The 26,759-nt window shown below is 49.0% G+C and overlaps 1 protein-coding gene across 2 annotated transcripts in view; it reads right to left on the reverse strand.

The window, feature by feature from the left end:
• The window catches only part of Zbtb16 (zinc finger and BTB domain containing 16), a 179,150-nt gene extending 154,848 nt beyond the window's left edge, over positions 1 to 24,302 (reverse strand). The window contains exon 1 of one of the 2 annotated variants that reach the window (XM_035444652.1): positions 23,026 to 24,302. In XM_035444652.1, coding sequence (XP_035300543.1) covers positions 23,026 to 24,293 — 1,268 coding nt within the window. In that variant the 5' untranslated portion in view covers positions 24,294 to 24,302. The remainder of the gene's footprint in view (positions 1 to 23,025) is intronic. The other variant, XM_035444651.1, reaches the window with a different exon arrangement.
• Between the last annotated feature and the right edge of the window lie 2,457 nt (positions 24,303 to 26,759).

The following is a 26,759-nucleotide window of genomic DNA, read 5'->3' on the forward strand; positions in this document are numbered from 1 at the left end:
GGAAAAGGGACTGGGGAACTTAATGAGAAGTTACTAACAAATTTGACTAACTTCCTAATGGAGATAAAATGTTGTAAGGAAAAAAACCCAACTAACCAGCCAACCAGCCAACCAACAAAAAACCAAGGGGGGCCTAGACTGGCCATTTGTACCTTATGAGTATCTGAGATGCCAAAAGGTCCAGCGGAAGGGCATGACCAAGAAAACAGAACAGGCCTGACCCATACAGCAACCAAGAGAATGAGCCCTTGGGATTCCCAGGACTGGAGGACCAATAGGCTTGGGACTCTGAGCCAAAAATTCAGAAGCTCTGCCCAAACATGGCCTAAGCCACATAGGTCTCCAAACCACCTTCTCATCCGCAGAAAACCAGGCACTGCCATGAAAGATACTGACCTAAGACTGATGAGCCTCCTAGAGCAAAACCAGAAAGCTCCTGCTCAACAAGGAGTTCCAAGGTTGAGCCAGTGAGGCTACACTCCCTGCACTAGGACTCCGAGAATAAAACAAGACTATTTTCCCACACTCTCAGAACTCAGATGTTGGTGTGACAGTTCAGCAAAGAGGCCTCTCTTGTCCCTTTAAGCCACCAGCAGCATGTGAAAGCGGAGAATAGCACAATAGAGTCAGGAAGTCACCTAGAATGACTAGTACTGTGCGGAGCAGGGGTGGGGGCCCTCGGTCACTGATCCATAAAATGGGACTCAAAGCAGTAATGCTGCTTGTCTTGCCTGGATGGCCATGGACCAGCTGAGCTCCAAGTGTCCCCTTCTGAACCTCCCATGTTAATTACAGGAACAATCCCAGCAGGGAACAAGAGCCGAGAAGTGTCCCAGAATCCCCTGCTTCCTTCCTAAAGACTTGCTGGTCACACCAGGGCAGCCCCAAGCACCTTCCATCTGGGTGTAGAAAGAAAGGAGAAGGGGTGACCACCCCCCTCACACTTCCCACCCAGTTTCCTCTCATCTCTTTCCCTAGTTCACACGTACACTAGGTTCACAAACTGCAGGCTCCAAATGGCCTTTGGCAAGCCTAGGTGTGCAGCCTCATCCCTAGTGGACAAGCCCCCAGTGGGCACACTGGGACTGCATAGAGAGCTTCTACTGCCTGCTCCCCTAACATCTTACAGCCTTGGTCTCCCATTGTTCTAGCTTAAGGTGGACAAGGAAGGTCTCCAGGCATTGTAGACAAGACTTACTGTTTCTTGGGACCTTTGGGATCAGAGGTTGCTCCCTGAGGCAACCTACCTGATACATCACAGGTCATGAATCTATATCCTTCCCAACCAGTGTTGGAGCAGAGCAAAAACCATAGTCTTTGCCTCTACTCTAGAACTCTCCCTCATTCCCCGAAAACAGGGGAGATGGAAACCAGTTACACCTGTAACACCTCTTGGAAGGTAAAGGCAGGAAGACCCAAAACTCAAGGTCATCCCTGGCTGCATAAAAAGTCTGAAGCTACCTTGGGCTACATGAGACCGTCTCCAAAAAAAGAAAGGAAGGAAGGGATGGAGGGAAGGAGAGAGGGATGGATAGAGGAGAGAGAGACAGAGAGAAACAGCCATCAAGCTTGCTACAGGAAGGACTGAAAAGTGAAAGGCAAGAGTATAGTAACAGGGTTGACCAAACCAGCAGGTGCTGACCCCAAGTCCTTGCCTTCCATGAACTCCCAGAAAATAACAAGCCCCAGGAAATTCACAAGCAAAGAAACAGCCAGCACTCAACCCCTCCATCCTGGCTCACCCTGAAGGGCTGTCCTCCAGATCTGAGTCTTATAGAGAAGTACCAAGTGGATGGTGGTTCCCATTTGGAAGTGGAGGGCAGGAAGGCATTAGAGAGGGACTGTTGAAGGCATTAGAAAGGGACTGCTGGGCTTGCTTTGAGGCCTGAAGAAGGACAAGCAGGTGAGACAAAGAATATGGACAGTGGACTTCAAGGCGGGAGCACAGATGCAAGATGGCCTCTTCCCTGAGAGGTGGCCATTCTCCAATACAGGCTGAGAAAGAGGGGGACAGTACACATGCAGCTTGGATCTAGGCTCATCAAAGGCTTGGACACTGAGCAAAGAATTCTCTAGTTTCTTGACAGCTCTAGAGTGGAGCACGGCCTAGAAAGGAAGCAGTGAGGGAAGCACTGATTAGACCAACCTGGGTGGTTACCTGAAGGTGGGGAAATTGGCTTCACGAGGATGATGGCAGTTACGCAAGGCAAATGGCTGGACAAGAAGCACCAAAGTCTGAAGGTAAATGCCTAGGATAGGGCAGAGCCTCCCTCACAAATAAAGTCACAAAGGAGGGTCTAGAGAAGTAATGTTAAGGCATCTTTGAGAGATACTGGGTTCTGTTTCCTGGCAGGATTGCTGTGCTCAGCAGGCAAGGGGAATGGACACACACACACACACACACACACACACACACACACACACACACACACGGGGAATGGAACACACACACACACACACACACACACACACACACACACACACACACACGAGAAAAACAAAAACAACTAATAGGAGATCAGATTTCCAGCAGTGCGCATCAGAGAGAGACACTCACAGAAACCACAGGACTTCCAAGAGAAAGAGATTTGGAGAGAAAGAAGACACAGAGACAGTCCCTTGGGGAGCACCCTCATTCTGAGGAAGAGGGTTTCCTTCACTACCTAGTGACACAGTGAGAGCACACTGCCTTCCTCCTTCCGAGAAATGTTTGGGAACAGATTTCAGATTCTGAAGTGTTCTACATCCTTCCTTCCTTCCTTCCTCCCTTTTTTCTTTCTTTGTGTGAGAGTTTGTGTGCCACTGTATGTATGTATGTGGAGGTCTGAGGATAACTTGCAAGAAGTTGGTTTTCTCCTTCTAGCACATGGGTCCCAACTCAGGTTGTCAGTCTTGGTAGAGAGCACATTTACCCACAGACACTTCACCATTCCGGACCCCAGATCTCTTTAGGATTTGGAACAGGTGTATTCAGCCCTCCAAGCTGAGCATCCCTGATCTGAAATCTGAGATCCTTTGCTTTCAGGAGTTTACAAAGTTTCAGATTTCCGGATTAGGAGTGTTCAGCCTGCACAGGCATTTCATGCCTGGAGGAATAGACTCTAGGGAACCACAGAGATGGCCGCTTAGGAAAGAACCAATCTGGGAGTGCCACAGATGCCAGAGTTCCCTGTATGAGACCATTGCTGTGTACCTAGGGAGAGGGTTTAAAGGACTACCTGGGAAGAGAGGGGAAGGGCAGGAGGTTCACAGGAGAGGCCAGCAGTCACCTTTGAAAGAGCAGCACTGTCAGTTGGTAAAGGACTGCACTGGTGATCCTAGAAATCTGAATTTGCAGAGAAGAAATGTATTATGGGTAAAGTAGGTCCAAGCACTGAGGTTTGCTGAATGTTTACTCTATGTTCTGCATGCAACCAGGCTTCAAAAAAATTATAATGGCGATACCGACTCAGTATCATTCAGAGCTTCTGGAGGAATAAGAACTTCAGAGAAAGCCAGTACATGGAGTCCAGGCCTACCACAAGACTCCTTTTCATCACCCAGCCCTACTACTAGGGACAATGGGTGATCAGAGAGGACCTAGCAACCTCAGAAAGCATCTATCTATCTCTCCACATATGCCTTCTGCTGCTATCTGTCATCTAACCCCGATGAGTCAAGCCTTGCAAACAACCTGACTGTAGCCTAGCGCCCAAAGCATCCAAACCTGGCACTAGCTCACTCTCTCTCCCGAGGCTCCCACGCTCATTCTCCACTCTAGCTCCTGATTTGTGCGTGAGGAGGCCCTGGCTCCACTCTCACATTGCCACACTTCTGCTCCCCTCTATCTACAAATGGCAGTTACTGAGTAGAGGTGCTTGACCACAGCCTAGCTATCCTCCAAGGACCAGCCAGGTGCCACCTATTCCATGAAGCTCCCCCCAGTCTTTCATCAGCATTGTGTCCCTCTCCCCTCTCCCTCTTCTCTGCTCTCCTCACTCTCCTCAGCCTCACTCCTATGATAGTTGAGCATGTGTCCAGATACAGGAACACACACAATGGACACGCACAGCTGTCTTTTCTGTCTTTCTCTGGGCTCTAGTTTAGGTCTCTTTAGCTCTCCACAGCATGAGCAACTGCTTTGCACACAACAAGTGCTCAATAAATGGTTTCTGACTTGAATATCCGTAGCTTAGTTCTCCCTGTCTTGGTAAATTTTCAGACAAAGAGGAGCCATCTCTGAGTGGGTATTTGTTTGTTTGTTTTTCGAGGCTGGGTTTTTCCATGTAGTCCTAGCTGTCCTGGATCTTGCTCTGTAGACCAGACAGATCTAGAAATCACAGAGGTCCACCTGCCCGTCTCCCCGGTACAGGGATTAAAGGCGTGCACCACCACAATCAGCCCTGAAGGGATCCTGATGAGTATTTGAAATGAAATTGGGGGACAGTGAAAAGTGAAGACAGCACAGTATGTAGGAGGAAGAGCCAGGGACCCCCTGCCCACATTAGCAGCCACTGGACTCTTCTACTACTTCCCAACACTCCTCCCCTGTTAAACTGCTACCTGGGAATCTTCCAGTTGGCCCCAGACTGAAGCTGCAGATCTCTATAGCAAGCTGTATAGCCTTCCTCCGGATGCTGGGATCCCTCTAAATAATGGATTTCTCAGCCCTAATTAATGCAAGGAAAAGGATGGCATACGTTACATTTCTCAGTTGCTCTAACTCACAGCCAAGCTGGACACTTTGAGGGAAGGGCAGCCTCACGCTAAAGGGTCAGATAAGCTAAAATCAATATGAGTCACTGCCTCTGATTCCTTTAAATCACCACTTTCCTGTACCTGCCCATCCCTGAGCCAGAACCCTACAGTGGGCACTAAGCAACCACCAGCTAAAGGGACTATCCACTCAAGCTAAAGGCAAAAGACAAAACATGCTTACCCTCTCTGGGGGTAAAATATCACCTCAGCCTTGGGGATCAGTCAAACAGCTCAAAGATAACCAAGAGCACATGGTACCAAAAACAGGAAAGAGACAATCAGGGGAGATAATATTAATGTAAGCCTAGGGTGTTAAACAACAGAGGCCAGAGCCTGGTTCATGTCTAAACTGGGCAAATTCACCTGGTTATGTCACTGAATATAACCACCACGATGCCATCAGAAAAAGTTTTACAAGTTCAGAAACTTAGAAGAGGGCTGTAAGAATAACAATAGGAATTGAAATCACAATTGTTTAAGGGAAGCCACTGCCCCCATGGGACAGACACAAAGACACCTTACAAAATACAGGCCAGGGGCTTTGGCTGAGTCCCTGCCTGTAGCCCCTCCCCAGGAAGAATACTAGAGGGCATTAAGAACCCTGGAAATGGAGCAAGTTGCTTAGAGACCCACAGAACTTCTCTAATGGGGGATATGGAGCAGCTTATAGACTGAGAAGCAGGTGGCCACATGGCCCTGCTCAGTCATTGCCCATCTCAGACAACCAGGAGACTTCTAAAAGTCAAAGGACTTATGTTGGACCCCACCTATGCATCCAGGGATGAAAAGAGAGAGGAAACAGCAACACAGCCCCCTCTGCTGCTCCTGCAAGCATTTGCTGGCTTCTAGAAACTTCAGCTATGCTTCTTTTCCAGCCAAGGTTCCCAAGTTTCAAGGACTCAGGGCCCAGGGGGCTCCCAGCTTGCGCCATTCATTTTATTTTATGCTAAAATGAAGTGAGAGATGCCCAGACAGACTGTGTCTCTCTTTGGATCTCTCTCTCCCTCTCCCTCTCTTTCTTTCTCTCATGAACAACAAAAAAGACAAAGAAGAGAGAAAACCAAGGCATGCCAGCCCTGTGGGCCAGGCCTCCACACTGCAGGCGGCCTACATGAGCTTCCTTTATCCAACCACAAAAAGGCCCCAGCAAGTCGGTGAGGGGCCTGGGCGCTGCCAAGCCTGCCGCCCCTCCGTTGAGGTTAGCAGTTACCCAGGGGCCAGATCCATCGGGCAAACAGCCCACGGCCCTCATTACACAACGGGGGCCCTTATCTCCCCTGGCCACTGTCGGTTTGTAGACATTGCATGGTGTGACAACCACAGCCCAGAATGGCCTGTGAGAGATAGACTCCCGCTCTGCCCCTGCTGTCAGTGTAGGCGAAAAGAGAGGCTTGACCGTTAGCCTAACTTTGGTCCCTCGCATTGCTATTAAAAGAGAGGCGGGTAACCTTCTGGGGAACCAGTGTCATGGTGCCATTTCTCTGATCTTGCAGGCTGAAGCCCCTCTTCCTCAGAGCTAGTCTCCTTGGCTCTCTGCCCACAGACCTGAGGTGATGAGGGTCTATTTCATCTCTTACTGACAGAGTGCCAGATAGGAGACATGGGGAGGAAGTCTCTTTAGGGACAGTCAACCACCCTCAAAGCACCTTTTCAGCCAATTTCTAGAAGACAGAAAAGAGGCTGGGGACAGTGAAAGGCACGCTCAGTGCAAGTGACATCAGTGTGGGGTTCTGGCCAGGCTCCTTCTCAAAACACCTTCCAAGGTTCCCAGTTATCCCAAGATACAGTCCAAAACTGAGCAACAGCTACATTTATTGAACAATTACATTTCTCCCTATACTGTGTAATGGATGCTAAGTGTATGCCCAGAAATCCTCAGAATCCTTCACTGAGGGGACAAGGTGGTCACAGTATGTAGGGCCTTCAGGACACTATGTCTGTAAGGGTCAGAATCTGAACTTAGGCTTTACTGAGCTTCCAGCCCCTCTGTTCTTATTGGCAAACTCTCCCTTCTCTAGGCCCATCCCAACATTGAGGGTGGCCCCAGGGGATGCCAATCTACCATTCCAGCATGGATGACCCCCAGCCCTGGCAGATGAGTGACTTCCTCCATTGTCTGCTGGGTCTGACCACATGTTCCCACTTTCTGTTTCCATCTTCCAATCCTACTTTCGGACACCAGATATGGTGGTACACTCCTTCTATCCAGCAGTGGGGAGGCAGAGCCAAGCAGAGGTCTGAGTTCAAGGGCAACCTGGACTAAACAGAGAGTTCCAGGACAGCTGGAGCTATCCAGAGAAACCCTGTCTCAAAACAAAACAAATCTTACCTTTGGGTTTGAAGAGGTGGTTGAGACAAGGTTGCACTCAGTAGCCTTGGGCTCCTCCCACTATAATCACAGGTGTGAGCCACCATGCCCAAAGCTCAGCTTGTCCTTCAATAGCCCACTCAAATGCCACTCTATTCAGGATCCTGGCACTAACTAGCTTCACTATACAACAGTTACAGGGCACGGGGTAGGTGAATATATCTCACCCATTAGCAAGATGTCACAGGGCTATGTTGCAAGGTCCACTTCAGTGCCAATAACAAACGAACTCAGGACATTTTTACAAAAGTGCCTCCACTGGGAAGCCAGGTCATCTGACTGTACATGCCTCTTGTTCCATTACCTTCCACTCAGTCATAGACACCAACACATACATACTCTCAGAGGAGTTTCAACTCTGCTAAAATTCTAAGCACAAGGGTACACCCCATATTTTAGCAGTCTTTGCATTTCAAGCCCCCTAACACAGACATTACCCTCACAGCCTAAAGACTTGATGGACATTTGACAACCTAGGCTGACAGATAAGAGGTATGTGTGTGTGTGCCGGGGGGGGGGGGGAGTTGCAAACTCAAGTCCCTGTGTCAAAACTCACCCGACCCATGTTCAGTGACAAAGGTTTGAAATAGTCCTCAAGTCAGATTCCAGTGTGGAGGAAGTAGAGAGCAGGCCTGGGCAGTCCTTGGCCAGGTTGCAAGAAATAATTTAGGTGGATGGAGAGTGACAGCCCCACTTCCTAGTCTTAGTTTGGCCACTAGCTTGCTGTGTAGTCTTGGGTAAATCACAGAACCTCCCTAGAACTCCAGTAACCCTTCTCTAAAGGAACATGTCGAAACAGAGGCACCTCAAGGCCCTGGCAACTCTAACATTCTATCATGATCCTGTCACCCCAAACACCTGAGCACCTGATGCATAAAGCAGGTGGGTGTCTTCATCAGCAGGAGGCAAGAATAAGGACAGAGAAGAGGCACAATCTAATGCCCCCAGGCTATTCCTTAACTATCCCAAAATACAGGTGACCCACACCGAGTGAGCCAGCACTCCTTGTGGTGGAACACCAAGGGATCTGAAGGCAGCAGAGGACAGAGGGCAGACACAGAAGCAGATCTTCAATAACTTTAACTCCCCCCCCCCGCCCGACACACACATGTACACTTTCACAGATCCAGTGTTCAAATTAGCACAACCTGCCCTGAAATACTGCATAAAACACACAGTAAGCATTTTGCTTGTTTTTATGTCATCGATGGTTTCAATGGGTGACTCACCCTTCCTCTTTAGCACTCTGTGCTCATGGGGTTTACTATAAATAATGCAAGGGGGCACACAGGCTGAGCACAGGCCCTGCCCAGCCGGGCTGCTGGGCTACCGCAGAGCTAGGCAGGACAATCAACCAGCCATGAGGTGTGTTCAGAAGAACTGCTTTCCACCACTGCTCTGGGACAGAGTGGAAGCAAAAAGCCCCACAGCCTGACCTCAAGGGCTCAGGAAAATAACGCTGTTAGGAAAGGGAACTGAGACCATAGAGTTGATACTGGGTACCAGCCTAGAATTTGAACATATGTGCTCCTTGGTCTTCTGAAACCTTCCAAAAAGGTGCAATCTGGATTCCAAAGCAGGCTCTTCACCCACCCTTAGGATATCTTAATCAATGCTGCCCAACTCTGACCCTTATTATTTGGTGATGCCCAAGTTGCAGGTAGGTAGGTAGGTGTGTGTGTGTGTGTGTGTGTGTGTGTGTGTGTGTGTGTGTGTGTGTGTGTGTTGATTCAATGTGATTTCCCAAGAACCCAAACTCACAGGAGACTGCACCACAAACACAGAAACACTATATTAGTGAGAGACCTGGCCAGGCCAGGTTGTCACAATGGAGACTGCCTCACTGGGATTCCAGCCACAGCAGCTGGGACTCATTCACTTCCTAGCTGAGAATCGAAGCCAGTACTCACAGGGACTGGGGGCCAGGGTTAGCTCCTACTAGATTCTGCCTCCCCCACCCTGGCTATCATCACTCACAAAATTTCCAAGGGTTAACAATTCCCCAAGTCTAAGTCACCTTCCCAAAGGCAAGGCAGAAGAATGTAGTGCAGACTTCTGAAAAGTCCTAGAGATGTCCCAAAAACATCAGGGATGGCCGCAGCGTCACTGCACTGAGGAGCTTTGCGTGATAAATATGGCCTCTTTACAATAGTAGCATTCTACAGAGATACCTTCATTTGGTTGGTTGGTTGCTTACTTTGTTGTAGTTTAGGGGTTTCATTGTTTTGTTTTGGGTTTTTGTTTTGTTTTGTTTTTGTTTTGAGGGCTTGTTGTTGCTGTTCTAAGGAAAGATCTAATGTAGCCCAGGCTAACCTCAAACCCACTATGTAACCTGAGGGTGTGAGCTTTTCATCCTCCTCTCTCCATCTCCCACCTGCCAGGACTGCAGCCAGGTACCACTGTACTTATGGAATGCTGGGGATCAAACCCAGGACCTCGTGTATGCTAGATAATCACTCTGTCAACTGAGCTCCAGCCCTAGCCCAAGTGGGAACACCTTTATATTCCTGATGCACTTGCACGATGCCCTATGATCTAACTTGCTGGCTGCTAACACGGGACTTCCTATCATAGCTTCTGCCTTGGGCCAAAACAACAGCATTCAAGGAGCCCAGCTCTAAAACTCTGGAGTACCTTCACTGCTCTGAACATCTGAAACAAAACACATCCTGAAGGCTACAGACAAAGAGAGGCCATGCAGCTTGTCCAAGGCACACAGCTAGCAAACTGTAGCCATCCTATGATGGCTTCGCTTCCCAGCCATCATACATCATTCTAAAGCCTACATTCTTGTAAACAACCCAATAGTGACTAAAAGTTAACACTGCCCACCACCTTCCAGAAACCCTCTCTTCTGAGTGAGGAACCCAGCTCCCCATGCATGCCTGATGCTGGACTTCACTGCTCTATCTTCGCGTCTCTTGGACTTTGTGCTTCCCAGTAAGTCTGCCCTGTGGATACCCCCTGCTCTAAATAGCCCACTCGGTGATCTGCAAACACTGCAAGGACATCAAAACAAAGCTATCAGCTGGGTACCTGTCTTTAGCAGCCAGTCCAAACTCTTTTGTTTGAGTATCGGGCAGCTTATTGACCAGGGTTAGGGTCAGAAGTTTTTCCTTTACCTAGATACTGTCTTTGAGGGAGAGCGGCATATTGCTGGGGCTCAGGCTGACATTCTTAGTAAACCCTAGCTTTTAAAACTGGGAGGAGAAGGTAGGCCGTGAGGGGCAAAAGTGGCCGATACCACCCGACTCTGATCTGAGCATGAAGCTAAGTCTCTAAATGTTTCCTTGAAGCAGGGGGACAAGAGGTAAGGGCAGGAAGCTGGGACATCGTGAGATCAATACAGCCACCCAATGCAGAAGCCGTCTCTCTTCCCTGCAACTGCACCCCATCTGACAACGTCCTCTGGTCCCTGCTGCCTAACTCATCACCCCTCACCTGACCCCTACAGTTTATCTTCACAGACTGAGAAAGGTGGCCCTTATCAAGACATCTACTCCTAGTAGATTGTTCCACAGACCACAAGGGTTATCAGTAGAGCTGATGCAGGATGATAAACAGTCACCTCTTATGCAAATAGCACCAAGAATGCTAGCCACAGAGCAGAAGCCGGTTTTAGGAGAGCCTGACTTGAATGTTCTTTTCCTCCATTCCAATTCTGGGGACCCAGACAACTTGGCGGCAACTGCTCGGATGGGTTTTCTCCTCCCTTTCTGGCAGGGGTCTGTGCATATGTGGGTCCCTCCTGCTTTGTCAAGATTGGTGGCTTCACCTGGGACTTCTATAAGTCCTCTCTATGGCAATAGCTTCACAGTCTGTCAATAACCAGGTCATTTTTCTGAGACTCCTGACCATTGTCACATGCCCTGCTTGCTGAGGCAGAAAAGTAAAAGGATTAAGGTTCTACTGGGCATGATGGCACACACCTTTAATCCTAGCACTCAAGAGACAGAAGCAGGTGTGAATTCTAAGTCATCCTGGTCTACATAGTGAGTCCCAGAGCAGCCAAAGATACACAGTGAGACCCTGCCAGACAGACAGATGGGAGAGGGCAGATCTACAATGCATTAAAAATGAGATGGCAGGGTGATGACTCCGTCAGAAAAGTGCTTGCTGTGCAAAAGTGAAGATTTGAGCTCTGTCACCAGAACCCAAGGAAAAAGTTGGATGTGTTGGCCCTTATAATCCAAGCACTGGGGAGGCAGGATCAGACAAATCCCTCAGGATTGCTGGATGGCCATCCTAACCACCTAACAAGTGATATCCATGTCACTGAGAAACTCTGTCTCAAAATAAAATAAAAGTGGAGGAACCCTTGGGGAACCCAAGGCTAACATCTGACAAAAAATAAATAAAAGTGGAGGAACCAAAGGCTAACATCTGATATGTACATATATGTATGCACATTCATATCCACATGTACTCATACATGTGCATCCAAACACACGTGCACACACACATGTGCAAACCCATGTACACACACACACACACACACACACACACACACACACACACACACACGGGTTCTGATTTCTAAGATGCAGTCCACATGACTGGGTGATGCTCTAGGGCAGATCTGTGGGACAGACGAGATGCAGCCAGGACACCAGTTAATGCCTTTTTCAAATGCTTCTTATTCCAAGTGCAAACTCAGACAAGCGAGTGTCTCTAGGTGACAAAAGAATTGCACTCAGAGGGACAGGCCAAGCAGTCTCACCCCAGGGCTGCAGGCTGGGAGGGGGAAAGCGGGAGAATGACACAATCCAGGGCTGGCCAGAATGAAAGACGGAATGGAAGAGGCTAATTTACACAGGAAGTGAGCACTTACCAGGCCCTTCATCTCAACACACAAAACCCTCGGCCATATCTGGAAGTAATTACACCCAGTTAACATGATCTGCCTGCCACTAAAATTAACTGCAAACAGAGATATTTTTCACTTTTGCAACAAGGAATGCCAAGATGTGTTCTGGTCTGCACCCCACACACACCACTGAATCTGGCTTGGGGGAGTTGGTATTTATCTGTGACTTGGCAAACAGGAAAAAAAAAAAAAAAACCACTCTTATAGCTGTCAGGACACAGGAAGTAAAATAGAAGATAATTATGAAAAAGTGAGTGGTGGCCCTGAAATCCACTGTGCTGGAAGCCCCACGGTCTGTAGCCTTCACAGGCCCAGTTGGTTTTCCCACACGGAACTTCAAGGAAAGAAGTGTTTTTAGGCTCACTCGATTTAGCTTCCCGTTGCATTTAGGTACCATCTTCAGCCCTTCTGCCAAAGGAGCGGGGGTGGGGGGGGATGCAGGGAGGTAGATTCACAACTGTTAGCTGAGCCTTGATTTAGCAGATCATTTTAGAGGACAACTATCACGATTTCCCTTTTGCACTGTGTACTTCCAAGTCCTATTGTGGCCAGTGCCTTCAGAGTTTTCACCTGCTCTGAGCTGTGCAGGACCAACTCACTTGAGATGTGTGCAGTTTTGCTATGCAAAGGAAGAAGAGAAGTCTAAGAGGAAGTTAGTTTGCCTCCAATGTGTGCACCCTGAAACGGGCCCATGTCTTGGTCTCCAAAGCTTAATGACCTCGACCCAGCTGACCAGTCTGTCATTTCTTTGTCTCCAACCACATGATTTGGAAGGCACTTATTTGTATTTTTCTGTGAGCTGCCTTCAACGATGCTACAGACACAGAGACAGGTCTGTTCCCAAGGAGGCATTTGCCAGCACTGACCCCTCTTTTCTCGGCCACACTCCACATGCTCCCCCTCAAGGTGCAGGTCACTCCTTTGTCACCAGAGGGCTTTAAGCCAGCAGCGACCAAGTAGAGCACCCATTGAGCGGACAACTCACAAACATCTTTTCTCAAAAAGAAGCAGGCAGAAGTTTCCCTTAAGAATGAGGTCACATGCCACTGTCCTCAGCAAAAGTCACATTTAGAAACATTCCCCCAGGCGTGGGGACAGTATGACAACCAGACAGGCCTTGCTTTAAGGACCTGGAGCTATGTTGGGTTTGGGGAAGACATTTGATACACTGAAAGAAACACACACACACACACACACACACACACACACACACTATTCTTTAACTCTGTAAATTTGACTTCATGAAGAAGACATTAGAGAGGGTCATATGTCCTTTTCAAATCAGCCATCCAGGGCCATGTGAACACCACAAATTGGCTAACGGTTTATGCTGTGTGCACTCTGATCCACTGACTAGGATGGCACCATGCCAAATGGCATGCTCCTAATTTCCTCCCACTGACCCAGATGCAAGAACCCTGCCCTGTCCACCAGCTCTAGAAGGGTATGTATTCAAGCCCAATCTCACTTCCAGACGCCATGTTCTCTCCACTCACCACTCTGCAGACAATCACTGTAGAGAATTTAGGAAAGAAAGGTGAAGGAGGAGGGAAAGCACAAGACCCCCTAAAACACTCCCCCCATTAATAGTGCATTGGTATGTGGTGTGTCTTCTTACCCTCACATATGCACAAACATGCATGCACATACCCACATACAAACATGCATGCACACACTCACAGACATGCATGTACACACACCAGGGCTCACACATGCATGGATGCACACCCTGGGTCCTATTACTGCAAAGCCCGCCAGGCTCAGAAAGGGTTAAGTTACCCTCACTGCATAAATCAAAAGTTCAAGGCTGCACCACACCACAATGATCCCCTCTTTCCATATGACGAGAACCAGAGAGGGGCTGCAATCCTGAGCATCCTGAGTGAGTCTCCCCAGCCCGCACAGGTTACACAGCCGGGGTCAGGGCCGAGGACCTTTAGCGGCAACATTCATTTCCTGAACAGGACAAGCCCTCCTGACCATAAAGCTAATAAGAACTTCCTCGCACGGCGAGCTCTGGCTGACAGGGCGACTTGTCACTGGTCACGCAGGAGGAGAGCGCTGGTTCCCATTAGAGGCTTATGATGCCAGGTGCTCCTAATAAGGCACCTCAGTGAGAAACAAGAGCCTGCTAAGTCCTGGCTCCAACTCTGGAAGTAATCAGGCCTGGGCTTCAGGGATTAGGGAGGGGCTTCCTTGAAGAAATGGGGGGTTGGCCTTGGTAGACCCCTGGCAGCCACTAACCTGCTGAATGGCTTAAATAAATAAATTCCTAAGCATCCTTCCACATCTTTCCCAGTCACCATAAAAGACTCCCCCAAATTAACACTAGTAATGTTTCCCCAGTACTCTAGGCTTGATGGATTACGCAGAGGGCCATTACTTTAGGTCAGATCTGCTTCTCATGACAGCGAGGAGTATCGTGCCAACAGACCTAATGGCATTAAGATCACAACCCTCAGCTAATCCACTTAGCCCAGGAGAGGATGATGGGGGCTTGGTGGCTCCCCTATCAGGATGGAGTCACAGGCTAAGTAGGCAACTTCTTAGCCCATCCCTGCTGCTACCGGTTACCTCGGTTTTGCTTCTGCCTATCACCACCCTGTCCTCTGCAGAGGTAAGGGTTTTATGGAGTGTGGATCTTATTTCTAGCTTGTCTGATGGCTGAAGTGCATGTGTGCTGTATGTCTCTACTTTCTGAGCACTCCTGTTGGCTGTACAGGACTTAGACAAGACTAGCATATTTTTTTTTCCTCTTCATCAAAACATCTGTGGCCAGGTCTTTTAGTAATTCCTTCAGCGCTGCCATGCTGTTTCAGGAAGTTCCTTCTCTTACCTAACTTGGATCCTTCCTCCCAATAACACGAAACACAATCTGTTCACACTGAAGAAAATCAGGTCTCAGGGTCAGAGTGGAAAGTGAGTTCAGAACTGAGACTCAAACAGGATTTGGGGGAGTTTTAGCCGAAGTTTCCATGCTGACAAGAAAGGGCTGGAGCCCCTCCCCACAGCTGCAGAGTTAAGCCTCGCATAGGCAAAACCCAACCATAGTTTTTTTTCAGACTGAGCCAGCATAATAAGGACACGGGGGCTTTTCAGGGGAAACAGTAGAAAGGGGGATTTCTGATTATGCTGGCATGGAGTTAACAACGCCGAGTTTTTATTTTTGAAAATTGGTTTCTTTTTTCTCCCCCTTTCTCTGTTTTTCTGTTTTCCAGTCAGCATAAAAGCTTCTACCTCTAAAAGCTGGTCACTTGTCAGTAAGAAGTGACACCAGATTTCCCGGATCTCTGCAGTCCCGGTCCCTAAACACCTGTCCACTGTGCCATGTGCAGGTGACTGGCCGCCTCTGAAGGCACCAGAAGAAATGAGAGACCAGAGCTGGTCACCTGGCTTCGGGGAAAATGAATCAGAAGACTAAAGCACCAATCCTGGTGCCCTCTCCTGCTTACCACAGACAAGTTGACTTAAGCTCTTGGACTTTCCTTGGCCATCAGAAATGCAAACCTAACATCCCCCTTATAGGCCAGCTAGGAATTAAGCGGATCTCAGGAGTGCACCCAGCCCAGACACTAACATGTAACAAGCACTGATTGCTACTGTCCCTGAACCACTCTGGGAAGGAGCCCTAGAGAAGGAGTTCTCAGCCCCCATCATTCATGTGAGCCCAGACCAAGACTGCCTGTAGTAAGGTGGTGTGTGTGTGTGCCCCATCCCACCTCCACCAAAGTGCTCCACACACTGAGCCCTGTGAACCGAGAGTGGACACCACATCTGTGCTCAGTATTTGGATCAGACAGCAGCAGCACCATCCAGCTAAATTTAAAGAACTGGAATGGCTACCAGACCCTGGGTCAATGGGACAAAGTATGCCCGGGACACCAGAGTGCACTAGTCCACTTCCCAGGGAAGACAGCAGCACAGGGGCCTGAGATGTAGGCATGGCCTTCTGCACAATAGAGATGGCTACCAAATGACCAACACCTCCAGAACACACGCACTGTGCATTTCCATGTGTGTCAAATACTTAGAGGTCACTCCTTATAATGACCGCTTGAGTGGGTTCTGTTATTGTCACCCCATTTTACAAATGAGTAGACGGCCTGCAGAGGTTAACAACCACAACCCCGATCACATAGCCAGTAATAAAGTCAGTATTCTGACCAGTCAGTAGGAGCACATTCACTATACATAAAACATGGGGTTGAGGTAGTAGTGGACACTGTGACAACCTTCCTCTCTACCAGAGTAACTATGGAAGAGCCACCCCTTTCACCTAGGATGCCAACTGAGCTTTTAGGTATCATAGAACATTCAGAAAGCCTCTTGTCACTTATCTTCATTTAGCAAGACTCATAAGTCTTATACTTGAACTTTCAGTTGTATTATGCTTCAAAGTCAACACACACACACACACACACACACACACACACTGAATTAGGAAGAAATCAAAAGTAGAATTTGAGTCTAGGCATTTAGAATAAGAGCATTTTAAAGACGCTAGCATTTTCCTAGAACATGCAGATTTATGAAAGTTTCAAGAATTCATTCTAGATCTTGTATGGCTCACTAACCTCTAGCAGGGTAAAAAAGTAAGTTAAAAAAAAAAAAGAGTCAATACAAGCTGGGCATGGTGAAGCACAACTTTAATCCCAGAACTTGGTAGGCAGAGGCAAGTATATCTCTGTGAGTTCAAGGCTAGCTTAATCTACATAGTGAGTTCCAGGATAGCCAGCGCTATATAGTGAGACCCAATCTCAAAAAAAGAGAAAAATTTAAAAACACAAATGAGTGCAGACAGAAGGAAATAAAACTGATCTCCATCTTGGTTGTCAGACCCCACAATGCAAATTCCAAACCACAGTTAACCAACAGGAATTGCTCATCAGGGTTGGAGGAGATAGCTCAGGGCGGAAGGGGATATAACAGATAGAAAGCCCAGGGTAGAAGGGGATATAACACAGATAACTCAGAGCCTTGGCCTCCAAAGCAGCTGGACAGACACTTGGAGAGGTCCCTGGCAAAGCCTTTGCCATCTCATTTCTCTTGAAAGCCACAAATCTTTCCAAAGACTAGGTATCCAGGAGTCCAGGAGGTTAGGGACAGAATCATTCATCGCCTCCAAAAGGATACTTACTGGAAACAGAAATGGGTTTGAATAGGATTGGGGCAAATCTGTGAATGACATAGTAACTGTAAATAGCTACTAAGCAAAGCCTGGATACACCCGACCTTTAGAACTGACGTCAAGGAAGATGGGTGAAGCCTCCAACCCTGGCAGTTTAGGGATAGTGCTGGTACCTAAAGACAAGGTCAGATGGAGCTGAGCCAGAACAGCACTGTCCATGTTCTTATAAGGCCTGCTGTAGTGTGCCCAAGGTTCATGAGCTAGAAGGCAAGCGCAGTGCCTGGGTCTAACCATCTATAGCTGTGTGACCATCAGCAAGTCATTTACTCGCTTTCAAATCTTTTCTTTACCTCTAACTTACCATGATACCAACCCACTAGGTGCTTCAGAAATCAAAACTGTGCAGATGGTAGGCTCACTGGGACCTGTGTTTAACAGCTCCAGTGGCATCTAGGGCAGCACTCTGTAATCAAACACATTAATATTTTTGCAGCAAAACATATGAATATTCAAAATAAAGCAGGATAAATATAGCCTCGCATCAGCTTTTGCCGCTAAATGAGTTTGCTGAAAACTTACACAAAACCTTTTAGCTTTCAGAGCTTCTCCGACTTCGTAATCACAGAGCTAGGATTCACATCCCCTCACCCCTTCAAAAGGCTGTGAGTTAGAAGAGAGGAAGTCTGTCAATGTGTTTTACAAAAAGATAGTGTGTTACAGCAGAGAGTGGGCATTAGTGATGTGGCTGCTCGGGCTCTCATCCACGCCACGGCTTGTCTTGTTCTATAAGAACTTGATGTGACCTCAGAGGTGCCTAGAAGCCAAGCATGGAAGCTCAGACATACAATCTCAGCATCTGGGATGCTGTGGCAGGAGGACCATCCGGAGTTCAAGGCTAGTCTGGGCTACAGTGTGAATTGACAGAGAGATGGGGGTGGGGAGAGGAAGATGGGAGGAGACGGTAGAGGAAGAAGAAGGCTGGGGAAGCCTTAGCTGGTGGTATGTGTGCTCAGTCAGTAGGGTGCATGCGCTCAGTGGGTAGGGTGTGTGTGCTCAGTTGGTAGGGTGCACGTGTTCAGGTGATGGGGTGCGTATGCTCAGTCAGTAGGGTGTGTGCTCTGTAGGGTGTGTGTGCTCAGTGGGTGGGCAGGGTGTGTGTAGAGTACTTTCCTAGCATACACAAAGCCCTGGATCTGATCCTTGGCACCATGAAAACTGGGTATGGTGGTTCCCAGCATTCAGGAGGTGAAAGCAGGGGGATCAGAAGTTCAAAAAGGCCATCCTCAGCTATATAGTAAGTTTGAAGCTAACTGGAGTCCACTAGATCCTGTCTCAAAACAAGCTGTTAAAGGCCATCAGACCTCTGCAGGGTCCCTCACAGAAGAGAATCTGCCATGTGAGAGAGGCTAAGCTGAGCAGACAGAGCTCCCACATCTCAGCTACATGGTTCATGTGTCCTCTAGCCAGCTCCACGAAGCCATGGGGAAGGGCTCTACACGGGGGGTTCAGGGAGCCAGCCAAGATCATTCCTTGGTGCCTGAGCCTCCCTTGCAGAGCTAAGTAAGAGTTTCCACTATGCAGTCAAGCTGCTGAGCTGACCTGAGGGCTGTTCAGTACTTGATCCGGCAGAGGCTCCTATACAAGAAGATCTGGACCTCACTCTGCTTCTGCAGCACTGAGGCCAGAAGCACAATAAAAGCTGCCTTGGGCGTTGGGCAGATACAGCCATAAACGAGGACTGCTTCTCCACACAGTCAGCCATGCTGCTTCTGTAAAGTCACTGACACTGCATAAGGTTAGGGATGAAAAGGCACATCTAACCCAGGTGATCTGGATCCGAGACCACATCCAGACCGACTCACAGGCAGAAATGCTCCAGGTTTTCAGAGAAACAAAACAGGTGGGTCTTAACCAGGACAGTCCAGTCTTTCAGAAGCCTGATAGGACCTCAACTCTTCACAGACACTGTCCTTTGTATGTAGGGACCTGCTGGGAAAGATCCCTGGGTCTAGAATTCAGAGGAGACTTCTGACCTATCATGGTTTCTCACTGACTAGCTTCCTTCAGGTTCTGTTAGTTAAGGGCCACCTGGTTTATCCAAGTGGTGCCTCCTTCCTTCCATTTTCCCTCCCTCCCTCCCTCCCTCCCTCCCTCCCTCCCTCCCTCCCTCTCTCCCTCCCTCCCTCTCTCCCTTTCTCCCATCCATCCATTCTTCTTCCATCTGATATTTCCTTGATATCTTGCCATTTGGTACAGGAATCACAACACACAACCCCACCATGTTTCATTACCACTCTCTGTCCAGCCAAGAAGTGCTCCCATCATGCCACCCCAGGTTGGGAACAAGTTATGAGGGAACCTATGCATGCAATTCAATAACCAACCCCCTTCCTGCCTTGCAACTCTGCCCTTTCTTCATCCCAAAGCAAGAATATAAATGCCAGATACTTCATCTGTACCAACACTAACCTGCTGGCTTAAAATAAAACAAACCTTGTGGCCTCTACCCTATCACAGCCATCCCTGTTAGGATCCCAGCCAATTCCCACAGCTCCTGGAATCTGATTTTTCTATCTTGCTTCTCTGTTTGCACTGGTAGCTGTGATGATTTTTCTTCCACTGAACATTTCTCAGATTGCTGATAGGTGGGAGGGGGGCAATGCACAGAAAAGAGTGGGGAGTGGGGAGGTGGTGTATTAATCTTGGTGCCTGGAGGGAGGAGAGGAAAGGCCTCCCGCAAAGTGCATTGAGCCTGGGGTATCCAGGACTATGCACGAATGTGCTCACATTGGTGTGCAAACACACACACACACACACACACACACACACACACACACACACACACACACACACACCCCACACGAATATCTTCTCCCTCTCTTGATTTCCTCAGACCTCACAGCTTAGCACACAGGGGTGTGGCCCCAGATCTAGATGCTCGGGATGAAGGATTCATTTCCACCCTCAGTCAAAAGCACATTTTTCCTTTCAGCAGTCCATGGTGTAGCACCAAGGACTCCAGAATCAAGCCTCATTGTGACAAGCTTTTGAGGACAGGGACATAGTCTATACCACCTCACACAGGATCTGGTAGATGAGAATGCTTGGAACCTCATACATGAGAGCTCGGAGCCAATGGGGGGATACAGAAAGGAAGCTAGAGCTACACAGAGGACAGAAGGGTGAGCTCTTCACCTTCATGGTGACTACATGGTAGCCACAGCCCCAGTGACTTTGGATGTCACTTCAATCAGCATCAACCCTAAAACTGACCTCAGAAAGCTGAAGAACTTCTGAATATGCTCACCCTGCACATGGCTGGTTTACCCATCCCAGCCTTTTGGGATACTGCTCAGCCAACCCTCATTTATTCCCATTAGGGTCCCATCACATGAAAACCCAGAACTCTTGGGACAGTTACATCCTTCGTGGTTTTTTTTTTTTTTTTTTTTTTTTTTTTTTTTTGAGACAGGGTTTCTCTGTGGCTTTGGAGGCTGTCCTGGAACTAGCTCTTGTAGACCAGGCTGGTCTCGAACTCACAGAGATCCTCCTGCCTCTGCCTCCTGAGTGCTGGGATTAAAGGCATGCGCCACCAACGCCCGGCTTTTTTTTTTTTTTTTGCTTTTTTTTTTTTTTTTTGTACCTTCGTGGCCTTCCTGAGTAGAAAGAAAATTATGTACATAGACTCATGGAGAACTCTTGGTTCTGGAAGGAAGGCCTGGAAGATTCAGGAATTAGAAAAAGGCCAAGAACTCGGTATACAACCTCAATCCCAGCACTGCTCACCAGAGGCTGAAACAGGTAGGGCTCTGTGTGTTTAAGTCTAGTTTGATCTACATAGCAGTTCCAAGCTATCTAGGGCTACACAGGAAGATCTTGCCTCAAAAGTAAATTAAGTAATTAATTTTTCAAAAAAAAATGAGTCAGAAGAAAAAGCACTTATTTGTGTGTGCACACTGTTATGCACGTGTGTGTGTTTGTGGGGCATCTTCTTCTGTTGTTCTCCACTTGGATCCTCTTGTTGAACCTGGAGCTTTTAGATTAGGCTGACCGGCTGTCTATCTCACCTCCCCAGGGCTAGGATTACAGGCGCATTTTGCTAAGCTTGGCTTTTTGCTGGTGTGCATGGCTTTTTACACAGGGATCCCAACTCGGGTCCTCACGCTTGCATAGCAAGCACTTTACCAACTGAGCTGTCTCTCTAGCCTCATCCCCACCCCAAAAGTGACCTTAAAAAGTGACTTTCCACCATACCCCACTTTTCACCTCATGCTCTCATCCGGAGAAGATGACAGAACTATCCGGTCAGGTTTGGGAGGGGGTTTCCTCTTAAGGAAAACGTAAGCAAAAACAAGCACAATTTGTCAGTCTATTTCTGAGCAGACCAAGTACCAAGAAGACACATATCCGTAGTTGTTATTTTATGTATCACTGGAAAAAAATGGCTACTTTTAGCTGAGTGCCACTTTCCATAGAGTTCAGCTCAGAGCAGCCAATCAGGCAGCTTCGGAGCAAGCTGCGGCTAGAGATGATTATATCTGTTTCCCCCATACACACACACCTCAGGTCCCCTAAATGAGCAACAGGAATGGAAGAAGAGGAGAGTGCTTGCAAAAGTGGAAAATCCACCCAAGATCAGCAAAACAGCCAGCCAGAAGTTGTGCAAAAGGTTAGCATCCATGACAACAGAAAACCAGATTTGGGGGCCAGGGATGAGGGATGTAAATGGTGGGCTTATAGTTTATGGCAAACAGAAAAGACAAACCCACTACTGACTCCCTCTCTGATGAGCACTGGTCAATGTTCCCCCACCTGTTCTTCAGGAGGGGTCCTCTTCTTCACTGGATGGCTACAAGGAACCACAATGTATGACAGGTTAAGTCTTAGTTTGAATCTTTCTGTCTCGCTAAGACTCCTGTGTATTAGTAAAAACAAACAAACAAAAAAACCAAATCCTCTACCAGCCAGCGGGGCAATGGTGGCTCATGCCTTTAATCCTACCACTTGGGAAGCAGAGGGCTAGCCCTGTCTACAGATAAGAGTTACAGGACAGCCAAGACTGTTACACAGAGAAGCCCTGTCTGGGGAAAACCAAAACAACAACAACAAAAACACTACCTACCTCTTAAGAATATTGTAACAAATGTTCAATTCCAGGTAAAGCACTGGTCCTGAACCAAGCATGTCACAAAAACTCAAAGGGGGGTTATTTTGCAGAGATTAAAGCAGAAGCCCAAAGGCAGTGAAGACTAGCCCTTGTGATTCAGAGAGGGGGATAAGAACAGATTATACAGGCTGTAAGACCAAAACTCTTATATTCTCCTTCTCCTTGAAATTAACTAGAACCTTCTCTACCTCACATTGTGTCTGCCAGGACAGATGTTTGGGACTTAGGGTATGCTTAGGACTTAAACAACATACAACCCATACTACTGTCCTGGGCTGAAGACAATGGCCTGCCATTAAACAATCTTTGACCAGTGGGGATAGGAAAAGCAAGCGTGATAACATAGCTTGATCCCTGGCCACAGGAGACCCTCAGCCTGAACCCCCACTTCCTGCCCTTTTTCTTGCCACTTTTATTAAACAGTTAGTCACTCTGGGCAAAACAAAAGCATAGATCAAACCACAAGAAAACCAGATGGAAGCCCAAAAAGCAAAACAGACAGGAGGGCTGAGATGCTGGGCCCATGAGTTCCCTCATGCTTTAGATAGGAACCATTTCTTCTTACTGAACTCTGAAAATAACTGTGTGACCTCCTATACCTTAATATGGGAAAGAATGGTTTGTTTTTGTTTTTGTTTTGTTTGCTTTTCAAGGAGCACAGACGAGTCAGGTCCCCAGATTCAGGATGGGACAGGCACAAAGGACTGCCATCAGAGCCGGAAGATGGGCATGGTCGCAAGGTTGGGGCAGGGGATTACCTGTGCTGCTCTACGGCTTCGTTGTCCGGAAGCTCGACCCCACACACGCTGCACTGCTCCCCCAGAGGACGGCTCTCGGCCTTCATGCCTACAGCCAGCTCACCCAGCTTGCTGAACAGCTCCCTCTGGATGAAGCCCTGAGGCAGCAGGCCCCCATAGGTGCTGAAGTCCATGGAGACAGCCAGGGCAGGTTGCACATGGAGACCAGAGGTCACTGAAGATGGCATGCTTAACACAGCATCGGCCTTGTGGTTGGGCAATACTGAGTATATGCCCAAATGCTTCTCCACTGGGGGTACCAGGAGCTCCTGTCGCCCAGGGGGTCCCTGACCAGCTTCAACAGGAGGTGACAGCTGCTCACCACTCTCTTCTCGCCCATAATGAAGCTCTCTGGCACTGGTGATGACGCTGCTTCTAGTGGGAGTACCAGGCCCCTCTTTGCTCCTTTCTTCAAGCTTGTCCCCCATCCCTCCTGAGATGCTGGACTCAGCTGCCCCAGGGCTGTCCTGGCCAGGGACTTCATCTACCTGCATCATCTCTGTCTTCACCTCAGCCACCCCGGAGTGCCGCCCACCCCCGACCAATGTGGGCTCTTCAGGCCCTGCAGGTGGCTGAAGAGTTCCTTGCAGGAGAGACTGCCCTATGGTCATCAAACTGTCCACTGCTGCCTTGGTAGGACTCATGGCTGAAAGACCAAAAGAGGTGGAGACCGAAGGGCTCTGGTCCACCATGGGCCCAGGGAGGCTCTGTCCAGCCACGCTGGCATACCCGCTCTCCTCGCTGGAATGCTTCGAGATGAAGATGTTCTTGAGGTATCGAGCCTTGCGGTCCTCTTCTTCTTCGCCCCCACCATCGGCCATGGTGGCCTCTGTGTCGTTGTCATCAGATGCCTGGATGGTTTCCAGGATCTTCAGGCACTGCTCCTCCAGGTACTCAATTTCCAGGATCTCAGCTGCATACAGCAGGTCATCCAGGTCCTCTGCCTTGGCTTGCAGTGTGGCCGTGTAGGCATACTCCAGAATCTGCTGGAAGGTCTTTGGGGAGAGGAAGTCCAGAGTATAGTGCTGGCTGTTTCGGTGGAAGAGAATCTCAAACATCTTGCTGGTGCAGGCCAGCACCGTCCGGTGGGCATGGAACTCCTGGCTGTCCACCATGATGACCACATCGCACAAAGTCCCGGCCAGTCGCATCTGATTGGCCTTGCACAGCAGCCCCGTAGGGTGGCTAGGGTTCTGCAGCTGGATCATACCCATCTTTGTCAGATCCATAATGCTCCCCTTGGCTCAGGCATGGGGCTCTCTTTCCTTCTTTGCTCTACGTGGTGCAGCAGGCTAGGCTTCCCAGGCTAGTGGAGGGGACTAGAGAAAGGAAGAAGAGAAGAGTTAAAAGAACCGACCAAGTGACAACATCCCCTAAAAATAAGAATTCAAACATCACAGTATGCCCCCACTCTGGCAAGAGGCTCTTGAGGGTTTTAATGGAAGGGGCTTGGGCTTCCAAGAAATCTATGAATCAGCCTCAACAACAAGCCCAGGGTTCTGAGAGTAAAAAGGAGGTTATGCTTGCCCATATGTTTAATCAACTGCTCTGTAGGTAGCATCTGCTGGATGAAATGAGATGAAGATACAAGTGAGTCCTAGGCATTCTTTAAGCCCGAGAATAGAGACTGCCCATGTAAGACCAATGTCCAGCATGAGGCTCACAAACATACTTAAAATGAACGAGTTTTAACCCCTTCTAAAGTCAACTTAAGCATCCAGCTTTACTGTCAACCTGCTATAAGTAAACCCTCATCTTCAATGTTTTTCTAGTTCTGCTTCACTGAGATGGCCTTAAGAGACAAGACAATCTTGCCGTGGCTGCTAGATGTGGTGGTAGCCTGACATCTACGAGCAATGGGGCTGTCCTCTCCTAGCCATGCCCTCTCTCCATCATCCTGTGCCTTCTATGGCCTCTGTCCTCCCACTCTGTAGTCAGGGCTGAAAAGGATTGGCAGACCCATTCTTAGGCTGTGACAAGGGCACATACATACAATTCACATTCTAGCCTGTCATTTCTACCTACAAGTTCCTCAAAGTTACTGTGTATGCCCAAGGTGTGTGTGTGTGTGTGTGTGTGTGTGTGTGTGTGTGTGTGTGTGTACTAGCATAACTAGTATTAACATGCCAGTATACAATTATACAAGATGTTACAGCCTCCTCTCTTCCCTCCTGCCCACAAGTGCCCAATGGACAGAATGCTCTAAAACAAGAAAGCAGAGAGACACCATGGGAGGGTGGGTATGTTCCCAACAGCCTTGAGGGCTCATGCCAGACTGGATGCCTCCCAGGTGTTGGCAAGTCCAGTGACAAGGAGAAAAACTGACATGGGACATGGCTCTAGAAGTGACTTTGGCACCAGCATCTCTGGTTGAGTTACATCCAGAAGGTGGGGAAGATGGGGCTGGAACACAAAGGCCTCTCCCAGAGCGTGTTCTGGATCACTCAGTGGCTCCCAATTCTGAACAGCTACTGGGACATGGACAGAAAAATCTCACAGCCTCTGCCTAACTGTGGTCAACATCTCACACAGCCAATGGCCTGGGGAGAGGGTGGAGAGAGGTAGGCTTCTCAGCCACTCTTCATGGAGCTCTCCTCCACCCTCAATAGGAGTCTTAAGGACTGACTCTTCAGCACAAAACTCGTGAAGAAAAGGTTAATGGTACTGGCTGGCCACTCTTACTGCCCACCCCAAAGTGGAAACGGAGGGCATCAACAAGGGTGAGATATTCGTTCATCAAAGGCTTCATGAACATGATGAGCTTTCGGCAGAGATCAGAGTTTCAGAGAACTAAGAGGGAGAAGCCAAAATAAAGAAGGTTCGCTGCCCGAATACCTTCCCCCAAAGGAGCCTTTTGGGCTTTCAGGCAAATCAAGGTGCCCTCTCCCTCATCCACGGCTCCGCACCCGCGATCGGACCGTCGCTAACTGCAGCGATCAGCCAGGCGGCGCTGAGCAAAGCGCTAACCCGCCAGAGCTCGAGGATCGATCGCGCTCCCAACACACCCCTCGTTCCCAGCGACCCCCGCCGAGACTTGCACAGGACTTTTGTAAACTTGGGAAAGCAACTTTTCCCCGAGAGTCAGGCGCCTGGAAGAAAGGGAACCGCGCTTAAAAAAGAGGGAAAGCGAAAGAGCCCGGAGAAAGGAGAAGGTCCGAACCGGCTGGACGCCGTTGCTAGGCCGGCCAGGCGGCGCAACCCGAAGGAGAAGGGGAAGCACAAAAGCCCTGCGGCGAGTGGTGGGGGGCCAAGCAAGAAAAGATCTCAGGGTCCTCCGTCTCCCAACCAGGATCAGGATTCCCGGGAAGCCATCAGCAGGGTCGCCGGCCTCCCGCACCAGCTGCCGGCGTGCCCGAGTTAGACACGCTGGGAGCGTGGCGGGGAGGAGGCGAGCTGGTCGCTGCGGAGCGCGTCTGTGCATTCCGGTGGGTCCACAGGCTGGCGGAATCGTGCGCATTTCGAGCGCGTGCGGGAGCGTGCGAGGGGCTAGGCAAGCTTGCAGCCGGCGCGCCAGGGTGGGAAAGACATCCCGAACGCATCAGGTGCAGAGCCCGGGAACCCACCGTGCGCGGCCGGGAGCGCACAGCGAGCTCCGGCGCCACGGCTGCTCCCACCGAGAGCCGAGGAGGACCCGGAGCGCTGGAGTCTCTCCGAAGCTTCCCTCTCTCCTTAAAAAGGGGCTCCAAGTCCAATCA

Source organism: Cricetulus griseus, chromosome 4 (genome assembly GCF_003668045.3).
Source record: "Cricetulus griseus strain 17A/GY chromosome 4, alternate assembly CriGri-PICRH-1.0, whole genome shotgun sequence".
Lineage (NCBI taxonomy): Eukaryota > Metazoa > Chordata > Mammalia > Rodentia > Cricetidae > Cricetulus > Cricetulus griseus.